Raw genomic sequence first — 13,893 nt, 5'->3', positions numbered from 1 at the left:
TATCAGCTCAGCTTTTGACAAGTTGAGTTGAAGAAAGAGCTGGGATATCCAAGAAGAGGTAGCAGAAAGGCAGTTGGAGATATGAGCGAGGGGAGAGGTCAGGGGAGGAAAGGTAGATTTGAGTATCATCAGCATAGAGATGATAATCGAAGCCAAAACAGCCAGTGAGCCCACCTACAGAAGATGTATAGAGAGAACAAGAGAGGTCCAAGAACAGAATCTTGGAGGGGGACCTACTGGTAGGGGGGGGGGATGTGTGTGTGTGCGCGCATGTATGCATACGAAGGGGAAGATTTGTCAAAGCTTCACAAGCGATTAAGTGCTAACCAATTAGCAACTGCCAATTCATGTGCTGCTGCACAATGCTAAACACCCTACATTCCCGTAGCGGCACAATCGCATTGTGGGAAGTTGTCCAACCCCAAACGGCTTTCCAGGACCACTGCATCAATCCCAAACCAGTTAGTAAATTAGAACATTTACTAGTTATATACAGTGTATTATTTTTGGTATCCAGGGGAAGTGCTTTATATTGTCCACTTACTCCTCCCTACAATGAACCATTGCACAGTAACAGAAAGGCCTCATTAATATACATCACGTTGCAGACCTATAATCCAATTATAAAATGTCCTCTACTATATGGCATGGGAAGGTTCTGTAGGTTTCACTTTATCAAACAGAATAGTACATTGGAGATTTTAAATCCTTTAATATCAAATTCCACAATTTTGTAGTTCTTAACCAACAGAAATATGCTTAGAAGTCAGTTTAATCTTACCTAGGTTTTAAACTATAATGCTATTGGATAACAAATTCTAGGCAAAAATATAACAAAAAAAAAATAAAAAAAAAAATATATATATATATATATATAATATATATATATATATATATATATATATATATATATATATATATATATAGATATATATAGATATATATATATATATAGATATATATATATATAGATATATATATATATAGATATATATATATATATATATATAGAGAGAGAGAGTCCAATCGAGCACGGCACTCAGAGACAAAAAATAGAGTTAATTTATTATGTCAGTGGTGACCACTGACCACTGACATAATAAATTAACTCTATTTTCTGTCTCTGAGTGCCGTGCTCGATTGGACTCTCTATTAATTTCTGAACCTGGCACCTGAGCAGGATGAATGGATTTTAGGAGTGCCGGCTGCTGCTGTATTTTTATATATATATATATATATATATATATATATATATATATATATATATATATATATATCTATATATCTATATCTATCTATCTATATATAATAACAAACTTACCGACATCTGCATGTCTTTACAGCACTCTGCGAGCCCAAAGCCGTTCTCCTTTCCTCCCCAACTCTGAAAACCAGGAAAATATGGATAGTACAGCAAATTACTTTATTTGCATAGCAAACTTTATAACATGATAGTTAATTGGCATAAATGGCTCACCTCTGCTAGATGCTGGAGGCGTGATAACAGCGGCGTTCGTTTGTCAGAGGCCAAGCGTGTGATGTAATTGGATCTCTTGCTGAAGACATAGAGAAGGTTTAGCACAGCCAGTACTACTTGCATATCCGAGGAGGCAAGCAGTGTCGTCAGGTGCTAAAAGCAAGAACATGTCTGTTATAGCAGGACACAGTAAGGCTTGAACAACAGCGTTACTACATAACTAACAGCATGGAGAATGATAATGAACCGGAGGTATGTGCTGCAAATTATATTCATTGATCAGACCACCACATCTCAGCATGGGGGCTGAGTGGTTAGTATTACCGTCTCACAGCTCTGACGTCGTGATTTCAATTCCCAGTCACTGAGTATGAGCATATATAGGGGGAAATTCAATTGTTTTTACCGTGGCTATTAGGTTTGGGAGCCCAATGGAGCAATTCTATTGTTGTCCATTCAGGCACGAAGAGCCACGGCTGCACACATTTCAGCTTGCAGCCCCCGGAGGTGGCGTGCTGAAATGTGCAATAGTGTCAGCTGTTTGAGCGCTCAAACAGCACTTTTCTGCCGTACCCATTAGTTTAGTCGGGTTTTGCCATTTTACGCAGCTAAACCCGGTCTAATTGGGCATTACAAGCACGATAAATAAAGAGCACCCAAATCAATTGAATAGCAAAAATCTGTGGCAATTATCGAGACTTTAAAATCAATTGAATCACCCCACAGCGTTGCTTTATACCCTGAAGACTGATCTGAAACGTCGGTATAGCAAGAGTGCCTGAAAGGGAGAAGAGCGCATGCTAGTGCAATATAGAAGTGGACATATTATATTTTGTGATTCTGATAAACATTCAGACAGGATTTTTATTTATTTTTTTGCAGTAATTCTCGTGTGCGAGTTTTCACAGTACCTCGATGGAGCTGTAGAGGTGCCGAGAGAAGCTGTACTCGATAAGCAAGGCAGTGAAGTTGAGGACTGCCAGCAGAAGGGCCTTCAGCTGCTCCTTCTCCGGTCTGTCACACACCAGCATCCAAGACATACTCTCCACAGTCTGCCCAGCGTCAGCTAGTATCCCATCGAAGCGATCCAACAAGTCCACCCAGTGATAGAGCTCGCACTAAAGTTCAAAGGAGGATACATTTGCAAAAGACTTCCAAAGTGCATGTTGTGAATGGTACAGCTACGGTGACATGTTATATCCCATAAAACACTAGGGAAATGGTTATGCACTTTCATAATTTAAGAGCCAAACACATACATTTTGAATGTTTGGAGTAGTAACTGCACGAAGCCCCAGCAATCCATGAAATCCCTATAGCCACGCAGGGGCCCCACAGCAAGCTGTGATCACATACCTTTCCAATGTTCCATGTTTTGATCTGCTGTAGTTCCAGCAGAAGCTGCTCATCTGTACAGACTTTGAGTTTGTCAATCAGAGACCTGCAATCTGCAGGCTATATGGAGGAGACAAGGACAAGCATTAGAATATAGTGAAGATACAGTCAATATAACTATAACATGTCCCGAGATACAGCTAAATAAGGTAAGGATATTAGTTTAACAATCAAAGAATCAATTTATATATTTAGAATATATATACTTCACCAACTACTATTACAAAAAATGGACTTAACTCCGATATAAGGCATTACCTCAGGATTATTTCAAGAAACGAATAATACTGGATAGCAGCTCCTCACGACCACTTCATCAGCTCAGAATCACAAATTATACCACCACACCTATTCCGGCCTAATAGTAGCTGCTATTCCCACCTCAATTATGCATAAGCTAGACTTCATCAGAACAGATACGTACCACTGTTCAGTTACCAAAACCTTTTTTTGAAAAGCCTGAGACTGAAGGATCAAAGTTCTCAAAAGAGAGGAGACTCTAGAAGCAGCAAGACTCACCGCCTCTGTTGGTGTCTTCTTCAGCTTCGTCCTGTCTACCTTCATCTTCAGAATTGTCAGATTCTGTCAGCTAAAAAGAATATAAAATATAATCAACACACACAACTAAGCTTTATAGCAGTGCTAACGCGGAGCATTTCAATAGAATTCACTATTGTTCCAGATAGCGCAAAGAGAATATAAAGCAAATGTGAGGAAAAGATGGGCATTGGGCACTATTAATAAAGATTAAACACACGTGGAACTCCTTTTTACAACATGCCCATGTTTCTTGTGCATTTGTCAAAATGACCATTGTTAATGTTGCTATGGGACACCGCTAGTGCAATTTGGCTCATGCCAGTGGTTCACAAACTCGGTCCTCAAGGCAACAGTCCAGGTTTTAAGGCTATCCATGCTTAGACACAGTTGACTTAATTAGTACCTCAGTTTGATTTAACCAACTGTGCACAAGCAGGTATATCCCTAAAACCTGGACTATTTGGGCGGCCTTCAGGACCACGTTTAGGAACACTGGCATATGCTGTTTTAATGACTAAGTTGTAAGACACTGTGGAGGGCGATTCAAATGCATCTTTGGACGTCCATTAGAGCAATTAAATCATTGCTCTGATTGGGCGCACACTTCTTTATACGCCCCCCCCCCCCAAATAATGGCAAATACTGTCTAAAGTCCTGGTCAGGCCCTTTCACACATTTCTTCTCGCACCTCAAGAGTCTGCGAGAAGAAATCTCTCTAGTGGCGGCTGCGGCAGTAACAATTGAATTGGCCGCATTGCCTTTTAGGACGAGCTACTTGGCTCAACAGACCGGGTTCTAGCAGGTTTGCCAAAGCAGACTCCTGTGCAACTATTCACCCATGCAAAAGTATTTCCCTGTCCAGGGCAGATGCAACGGCACTAGTGTGGGAGAAATCCAGGTACATCCATTTTATTCAGGATCAACTACCGGAGACCAAAAATCATCTGTCAAACCTGGTGAAAACAGTGGTAGCGTATGTGTTTTTTTTATCCAGTGTGCACCTGCCGAAAGCAGGGTGATATTAGTGCTTAACCAATGCCTTGACAGGTAGCAGTGGGCAGGCTAATAGAATTCTGAGATGAATGATACCCCTTTCACACAGCCCAAAATTTCCCGGGTTATTGCATATGAACGCGCACCAAACCGGGAAATTTCTCGGTGTGAAAGGGTACAGGGTCAAAATCCCAGGATTCCTGCCACGGCATTTCAACCCTGCAATCGACCAGGGTTGGTCCCAGGATCCTCCCGGGAACCTGGTCTGTGTGAACGGGAGCCGGGTCAATGCGCCCCGGCTCCTGTTCACTTTCTATGTAGCAGGCGGCGCTTGGAGATCATGTGATCTCTTGCGCCGCCCCCCGCCGCGTCACCGCTGACGTCAGCAACCTGGCAATATGCCGGGCTACTGACTGCGGTATGCAAGGGGTCTTACCCGGGAATGTCCCTACATGATCCAGGGACCGTATTCCCGGGTAAGACCCCTGCATATCTGGTGTGAAAGGGGTATTAATTAGGCAGACACACCACTGCCACATTCCCACACTACATCCAATAGGTCAGTAGTCCTGAGGAGTCACGGAGGCCAATTATGCCCATGGGCTCCTGGGATAGACAGTGTTCCCACTTTGTTAGGACTTTGCTAGCAAGGAACTATTTCCCAACCCCATCTAGAAGAAAATATACAGCAAAATTGAAAATCAGTACTTAAATGGTTTGATTTAATGCATTCTGCATTTCTTTAGCAGGGCAGATTATCCAGCATAAAGCAGATAATCAATAAGAAAAAATAAGAATTTACTTACCGATAATTCTATTTCTCGGAGTCCGTAGTGGATGCTGGGGTTCCTGAAAGGACCATGGGGAATAGCGGCTCCGCAGGAGACAGGGCACAAAAAAGTAAAGCTTTTACCAGATCAGGTGGTGTGCACTGGCTCCTCCCCCTATGACCCTCCTCCAGACTCCAGTTAGGTACTGTGCCCGGACGAGCGTACACAATAAGGGAGGCAATTTGAATCCCGGGTAAGACTCATACCAGCCACACCAATCACACCGTACAACTTGTGATCTAAACCCAGTTAACAGTATGATAACAGAAAGAGCCTCTTAAAGATGGCTCCTTAACAATATAACCCGAATTTGTTAACAATAACTATGTACAGTATTGCAGATAATCCGCACTTGGGATGGGCGCCCAGCATCCACTACGGACTCCGAGAAATAGAATTATCGGTAAGTAAATTCTTATTTTCTCTATCGTCCTAAGTGGATGCTGGGGTTCCTGAAAGGACCATGGGGATTATACCAAAGCTCCCAAACGGGCGGGAGAGTGCGGATGACTCTGCAGCACCGAATGAGAGAATTCCAAGTCCTCTTTTGCCAGGGTATCAAATTTGTAGAATTTTACAAACGTGTTTTCCCCCGACCACGTAGCTGCTCGGCAGAATTGTAATGCCGAGACCCCTCGGGCAGCCGCCCAAGATGAGCCCACCTTCCTTGTGGAATGGGCCTTAACAGATTTAGGCTGTGGCAGGCCTGCCACAGAATGAGCAAGTTGAATTGTGTTACAAATCCAACGAGCAATCGTCTGCTTAGAAGCAGGGGCACCCAACTTGTTGGGTGCATATAGTATCAACAGCGAGTCAGATTTTCTGACTTCAGCCGTCCTTGAAATGTATATTTTTAAGGCTCTGACAACGTCCAACAACTTGGAGTCCTCCAAGTCGCCAGTGGCCGCAGGCACCACAATAGGTTGGTTCAGGTGAAACGCTGATACCACCTTAGGGAGAAAATGCGGACGAGTCCTCAGTTCTGCCCTATCCGAATGGAAGATTAGATAAGGGCTTTTATAAGATAAAGCCGCCAATTCAGATACTCTCCTGGCTGAAGCCAGGGCCAGTAACATAGTCACTTTCCATGTGAGATATTTAAAATCCACCTTTTTCAATGGTTCAAACCAATGGGATTTGAGGAAATCTAAAACTACATTTAGATCCCACGGTGCCACCGGAGGCACCACAGGAGGCTGTATATGCAGTACTCCTTTAACAAAAGTCTGTACCTCAGGAACTGAGGCCAATTCTTTTTGGAAGAATATTGACAGGGCCGAAATTTGAACCTTAATAGATCTCAATTTGAGACCCCTAGACAATCCTGATTGTAGGAAATGTAGGAAACGACCCAGTTGAAATTCCTCCGTCGGAACACTCCGATCCTCGCACCACACGACATATTTTCGCCAAATGCGGTGATAATGTTTCGCGGTGACTTCCTTCCTTGCCTTAATCAAGGTAGGAATGACTTCTTCTGGAATGCCTTTCCCTTTTAGGATCTGGCGTTCAAACGCCATGCCGTCAAACGCAGCCGCGGTAAGTCTTGAAAGAGACAGGGACCCTGTTGTAGCAGGTCCCTTCTCAGAAGTAGAGGGCACGGGTCGTCCGTGACCAACTCTTGAAGTTCCGGGTACCAAGTCCTTCTTGGCCAATCCGGAGCCACTAGTATTTCTTACTCCTCCTCACCGTATAATCTTCAATACCTTTGGTATGAGAGGCAGAGGAGGAAACACATATACTGATTTGTACACCCAAGGTGTTACCAGTGCGTCCACAGCTATTGCCTGTGGATCTCTTGACCTGGCGCAATACTTGTCCAGTTTCTTGTTGAGGCGAGACGCCATCATGTCTACCATTGGTCTTTCCCAACAGTTTATTAGCATGTGGAAGACTTCTGGATGAAGACCCCCCTCTCCCGGGTGTATATCGTGTCTGCTGAGGAAGTCTGCTTCCCAGTTGTCCACGCCCGGGAAGAACACTGCTGACAGTGCTATTACGTGATTCTCCGCCCAGCGAAGAATCTTGGCAGCTTCTGCCATTGCACTCCTGCTTCTTGTGCCGCCCTGTCTGTTTACATGGGCGACCGCCGTGATGTTGTCCGACTGAATCAACACCGGTTTTCCTTGCAGGAGTGGTTCCGCCTGGCTTAGAGCATTTTAGATTGCTCTTAGTACCAGAATGTTTATGTGAATAGACTTTTCCAGGTTCGTCCATACCCCCTGGAAGTTTCTTCCTTGTGTGACTGCTCCCCAACCTCTCAGGCTGGCGTCCGTGGTCACCAGGATCAAATCCTGTATGCCGAATCTGCGGCCCTCCAATAGATGAGCCTTTTGCAACCACCACAGAAGATATACCCTTGTCCTTGGCGACAGGGTTATTCGCAGGTGCATCTGAGGATGCGACCCTGACCATTTGTCCAACAGATCCCTTTGGAAAATTCTTGCATGGAATCTGCCGAATGGAATTGCTTCGTAAAAAGCCACCATTTTTCCCAGGACTCTTGTGCATTGATGTACAGACACCTTTCCTGGTTTTAGGAGGTTCCTGACAGGTCGGATAACTCCTTGGCTTTTTCCTCGGGAAGAAAAACCTTTTTCTGAACCGTGTCCAGAATCATCCCTAGGAACAGCAGACGTATCGTCGGAAAACAGCTGCGATTCTTGGAATATTTAGAATCCAGTCGTGCCGTCGAAGAACTACTGTAGATAGTGCTCTTCCGACCTCCAACTGTTCTCTGGAACTTGCCCTTTTTAGGTCGTGCAAGTAAGGGATAATTTAGATGCCTTTTTTCTTTGAAGAAACATCTTTTCGGCCATTACCTTGGTAAAAAGGCCCGGGGTGCCGTGGATAATTCAAACGGCATCGTCTGAAACTGATATTGACAGTTCTGTACCACGAACCAGAGGTACCCTTGATGAGAAGGACAAATTTTGGACATGGAGGTAATCCTTGATGTCCAGGGACACCATATAGTCCCCTTTTTTCCGGTTCGCTATCACTGCTCTGAGTGACTTTATCTCGATTTGAACCTTTTATGTAAGTGTTCAAAACATTTTAGATTTAGACTATGTGTCACCAAGCCGTCTGGCTTCAGTACCACAATATAGTGTGGAAAAAATAATACCCTTTTCCTTGTCGTAGGAGGGGTACTTTGATTATCACCTGCTGGATATACAGCTTGTGAATTGTTTCCAATGCTGCCTCCCTGTCGGAGGGAGCCGTTGGTAAAGCAGACTTCAGGAAGCTGCGAGGAGAAGATGTCTCGACTCTCCAATCTTTACCCCTGGGATAATACTCGTACGATCTAGGGGTCAACTTGCGAGTGATCCCACTGCGCCCTGAGACTCTTGAGACTACCCCCCCACCTTGAGTCCGCTTGCACGGCCCCAGCGTCATGCTGAGGACTTGGCAGACGCGGTGGAGGGCTTCTTTTCCTGGGAAAGGGCTGCCTGCTGCAGTCTACTTCCCTTACCTCTATGTCTGGGCAGATATGACTGGCCTTTTGCCTGCATGCCCTCATGGGAAAGGAAAGATTGAGGCTGAAAAGACGGTGTCTTTTTTAGCTGAGATGTAACTTGGGGTAAAAAAGGTTGGATTTCCCAGCTGTTGCTGTGGTCCCCAGGTCCGATGGACCGACCCCCAAATAACTCCTTCCCTTTATACAGCAATACTTCCATCTGCCGTATGGGATCTGTATCACCTGACCACTGTCGTGTCCCTGACATCTTCTGGGAGATATGGACAACGCACTTATCTTGATGCCAGAGAGCAAATATCCCTCTGTGCATCTCACATACATATATATAGAATGCATCCTATTAAATGCTCTACATGAATAAAATATTTTCAGTCAGGGAATCCGACCAAGCCAACCCAGCACTGCATCTCCAGGCTGATGGCGATCGCTGGTCGCAGTATAACCACCGTATGTGTGTATATACTTTTTAGGATATTTTTCCAGCTTCCTATCAGCTGGCTCCTTGAGGGCGGCCGTATCTGGAGACGGTAACGCCACTTGATAAGCGTGTGAGCGCCTTATCACCCTAAGGGGTGTTTCCCAACGTACCCTAATTTCTGGCGGGAAAGGGTATAACGCCAATATTTGCTATCGGGGTAACCCTACGCATCATCACACACTTCATTTTATTTTATCTGATTCAGGAAAAACTACAGGTAGTTTTTTCACTCCCACATAATACCCTTTCTTGTGGTACTTGTAGTATCAGAAACACGTAACACCTCCTTCATTGCCCTTAACGTGTGGCCCTAATGAGAAATACGTTTGTTTATTCACCGTCGACACTGTATTCAGTGTCCGTGTCTGTGTCTGTGTCGACCGACTGAGGTAAATGGGCGTTTTTTAAAACCCCTGACGGTGTTTCTGAGACGCCTGGACCGGTCCTAATAGATTGTCGGCCGTCTCATGTCGTCAACCGACCTTGCAGCGTGTTGACATTCTCACGTAATTCTCTAAATAAGCCATCCATTCCGGTGTCGACTCCCTAGAGAGTGACATCACCATTACAGGCAATTTCTCCGCCTCCTCACCAACATCGTCCTCATACATGTCGACACACACGTACCGACACACAGCACACACACCGGGAATGCTCTGACAGAGGACAGGACCCACTAGCCCTTTGGGGAGACAGAGGGAGAGTCTGCCAGCACACACCAAAAACGCTATAATTATATAGGGACAACCTTATATAAGTGTTTCTCCCTTATAGCATCTTTTATATATATACAATATCGCCAAAATCAGTGCCCCCCCTCTCTGTTTTAACCCTGTTTCTGTAGTGCAGTGCAGGGGAGAGCCTGGGAGCCTTCTCTCCAGCTTTTCTGTGAGAGAAAATGGCGCTGTGTGCTGAGGAGATAGGCCCCGCCCCTTTTTCGGCGGCCTCGTCTCCCGCTATTTTTGAAGTTAGGCAGGGGTTAAATATCTCCATATAGCCTCTGTGGGCTATATGTGAGGTATTTTTTGCCTCTAATAAGGTTTTTATTTGCCTCTCAGAGCGCCCCCCCCAGCGCTCTGCACCCTCAGTGACTGTTGTGTGAAGTGTGCTGAGAGGAAAATGGCGCACAGCTGCAGTGCTGTGCGCTACCTTTATGAAGACTCAGGAGTCTTCAGCCGCCGATTTTGGACCTCTTCTCTCTTCAGCGTCTGCAAGGGGGCCGGCGGCGCGGCTCCCGTGACCATCCAGGCTGTACCTGTGATCGTCCCTCTGGAGCTAGTGTCCAGTAGCCAAGCAGCAAATCCACTCTGCACGCAGGTGAGTTCACTACTTCTCCCCTAAGTCCCTCGTTGCAGTGATCCTGTTGCCAGCAGGACTCACTGTAAAGTAAAAAACCTAAGCTAAACTTTCTCTAAGCAGCTCTTTAGGAGAGCCACCTAGATTGCACCCTTCTCGTTCGGGCACAAAATCTAACTGGAGTCTGGAGGAGGGTCATAGGGGGAGGAGCCAGTGCACACCACCTGATCTGGTAAAAGCTTTACTTTTTTGTGCCCTGTCTCCTGCGGAGCCGCTATTCCCCATGGTCCTTTCAGGAACCCCAGCATCCACTTAGGACGATAGAGAAACACCAAGATATAGATGGCGAAAAAACTTCAGCTACCATATACACCTTAGTACTAAAATAGCAATGTACTGTAAGAATTTCATTTCATATAGGAGGTGCAATTTACCTAACAATATTCCCACATTTGTTTGGCAAGGGCAGATGTGGGGAATGTGTCCTATAGTTGACAAATCAGGGTTTTGTCTGCATTCACAGGGAATGTATGGATGTTTTTCAAAGAATCAGAACCATGGACAGCAGCAACACAATATAAATATACCCCAGATAGGTTTAACACACAGTATTTTAGTTCATGGAATAGAGCAATCTTCTTTACTATACAAAAACATAAAGGTGGCTGGGAGAGGGGTCCCACATTAGGCAAGTCCAAATTCTAAAGACAGTCTTTTGCAAAAATAGAAAACCCTTCAACCAGACTTACTCTAGCTGGAACCAGCAGGGCACGAGAAAGGAGCAGCAAGCTGCATTGAAAAACACTGTTGCAAGGCCTCAAGTTTTGTCCAGAAAATACGAGGAAACAGGAACCCAAATAGGAAGATGTCCTCAGAACGCAATTCTAACTAGAAAAATAAGAGTAGTACATCAAAATATCATATAGTCTTCTCCTTACACAACAGTGTACATTACATATTGGCGTGATAAAACCTCAACCTTCAGCATGAACATTACAGTAAAATATTTATTTATTATTTGTTTCTTATATAGTGCAAATTCCGTTGCGCTTTACAATTGGACACAAAGATAAAACAAAACTGGGTATTAAGAGGTTGGAAAGCCCTGCTCATAAGCTTACAATCTATGGGAAAACAGGCATTAATACACAAGGATAGGTGCTATCTATTGCATAGTTGTACACGGGTTGGCAAAGGGTCTAGGTGGGCTGCATGATATCACATCACAGCAATTAACCAATTTGGCTCAATGGGGTCGATTCAATTCACTGACATTTGAATAGCGCCGGGAGTTTGCTCCCGGCGCTATTCAATTCAGCGACGAGTGACCCTCAATTGTCGGGAATTCTTCTCTCATCCCCGGGGAATGAGAGAAGAAACCCGACAAAAGAGCTGCCGCACGAGGCTGATTCTGCCGGGGAGTTAAGTCGGAGAATGCCCGATCTCCCGACAATTCAACATGTTTAGTCGGCGAGAAGGGCCATCGCCGACTTAACTGGAGCTGAATTGAATAGCGTTGGGAGCTAATTCCCGGCACTATTCAACTGTTGCTGAATAGAATTGACCCCAATGTTCTTATAAACAGAGCTTTACCCAATCTGAAAACAGAGTGACAAACTGGATAGATCTAGCCTTGTAGAAAGGGAACTATGCGTTCCTAACCCTGAACCAGTCAAGAATCTCATACATGCACCAAATATTCACAGATCAGCTGATGAAGTGGTCACGAATACAGCCATCAGGAACAACTTCATTTAAGCAGCAAAAAAAAAAATTTGCTTTGCCCGATGAACAGACCTATACTCCTGAAAAAACAGATAGAGACTCTTAAGAGGAAAGCACAGCTCCAACACTCTCCTGGCCATGGAAAACACCCTATTCCAAATTATAAACGTCACATGCACTGTATGAAATGGTTTCAAGAGATATGGTTATAATGCCATCAACACTAAGTCCAAGTCACAAGGAATAAGCGGTGGGTCATATGGTGGTCACACGCCCAGTTATATGCTGAATTACCTGTAAATGTACTAAACTCTTTTGGGCAGAAACAGTGATGAAATCTAAACATTTAAAAGGCACTACTTTAATTATCCAACCTATACTGCAAAAATAGAAGGAAGTGGGCTAACTGGGAAGTAGCCGCCGGAAACTTCCTCTTCTCACATCAAGCAACCAAAGACTTTCTTACGGAGAAGTCTTTGCTGAAATAGACTCCATCTCCGAGCAAGGCTTTGACTCAGTCAGAAATCCATTTTTTTGAAGGATGGGGTTGGTAAATACCAGTTACCAGGGCAAGTAAAATTTCTGACCTCGCAACTAAATTTTGCAGTACTAAACTCTACAGCTGGGGAACTCAGGAGGGAAGCAGCAGGATCTGCTGTCCAAGTGTTTTGATTGAGCTACAATCTAAGTACTGTAGAGAGCCAGGAAGGAAGAAGCGCGCTATGCTGATTGTATATTGTAGACCAGCACATTAACTACAGAGAAAATTCACTTTAGTATTTGTGATCCTTTCAAATTAAAATGTTCCACATTGGGGGAAATTAAATGGTCTTTTTTGCTGGCAGCCAGCAAATGGTGCCCAAAAAAACTATTCAATTGTAGCAAACGGGTGCGATCGGCTGCCGGCACCAGCATTTCAGCTCGCAAGACATCCCCCAGGGTGGTGATCTGAAGCTCAAACGGGACTTTTCACATCACACCCATTAGTTTGGTCACGTTATCCAAACAATTGAATTGCACCTCACGATCTCCCATCACTTTAGAGCTGAATTCCCCCCCACTGGGCACAATTGAATTTGATGACCGTTGACTAGCACTGGGAATTTGCTCCCGGGGCTATTCAATACAGCACCCTGTGACACCTAAAAACAGGATTTCTTACTGCACCGCCAGAAGGGTGCAAGCAGAAAACAGACAAAAGTGCCAGAGCGATGCTGGTTTCTGCACTTAGCGTGAAGTAAACAGCGACACGCCAGGCAGTTATGTCAGAGAATGCCGGTTCTCCTGACAAAACACCCTGTTTGGTCCAGGAGAACGGGCATTTTCAGACTTACCGCTGTGCTGTATTGAATAGCCCCGGGAGCCAATTCCTGGCGCTAATCAACAGTCATCGAATTAAATCATGCCCACTGTTTCAAGTTGAAAAACAAAGCCAAAAATAAAAAAAATAGGATTTTAATACCTACCGGTAAATTATTTTCTCTTAGTCCATAGAGGATGTTGGGGTCACATCAAGAACCATGCGGTATAGACGGGGTATAGACTGGATCCGCAGGAGACATGGGCACTTTAAGACTTTCAAAGGGGTGTGAACTCGCTACTCCCTCTATGCCCCTCCTCCAGACTCCAGTTATAGGAACTGTGCCCAGGGAGACGGACATTTCGAGGAAAAGGATTT

The 13,893-nt window shown here is 44.7% G+C and overlaps 1 protein-coding gene across 10 annotated transcripts in view; it reads right to left on the bottom strand.

Moving 5' to 3' along the window:
- Positions 1-13,893, bottom strand: part of HUWE1 (HECT, UBA and WWE domain containing E3 ubiquitin protein ligase 1) — a 430,355-nt gene that overhangs the window by 312,217 nt on the left and 104,245 nt on the right. For all 10 annotated transcript variants that reach the window (XM_063936413.1, XM_063936412.1, XM_063936409.1 and 7 more), the window contains exons 2-7: positions 11,240-11,378; positions 3,392-3,461; positions 2,834-2,932; positions 2,389-2,595; positions 1,478-1,630; positions 1,322-1,384 (exon numbers count right to left, since the gene is read on the bottom strand). In XM_063936413.1, the coding sequence (XP_063792483.1) occupies positions 1,322-1,384; positions 1,478-1,630; positions 2,389-2,595; positions 2,834-2,932; positions 3,392-3,436 (567 nt within the window). In that variant the 5' untranslated portion in view covers positions 3,437-3,461; positions 11,240-11,378. The remainder of the gene's footprint in view (positions 1-1,321; positions 1,385-1,477; positions 1,631-2,388; positions 2,596-2,833; positions 2,933-3,391; positions 3,462-11,239; positions 11,379-13,893) is intronic.

This window comes from Pseudophryne corroboree, chromosome 8 (assembly GCF_028390025.1).
Source record: "Pseudophryne corroboree isolate aPseCor3 chromosome 8, aPseCor3.hap2, whole genome shotgun sequence".
Classification (NCBI taxonomy): Eukaryota; Metazoa; Chordata; class Amphibia; order Anura; family Myobatrachidae; genus Pseudophryne; species Pseudophryne corroboree.
Note: the sequence above shows the minus strand (reverse complement) of the source record. Positions and strands in the feature narration are given on the sequence as shown.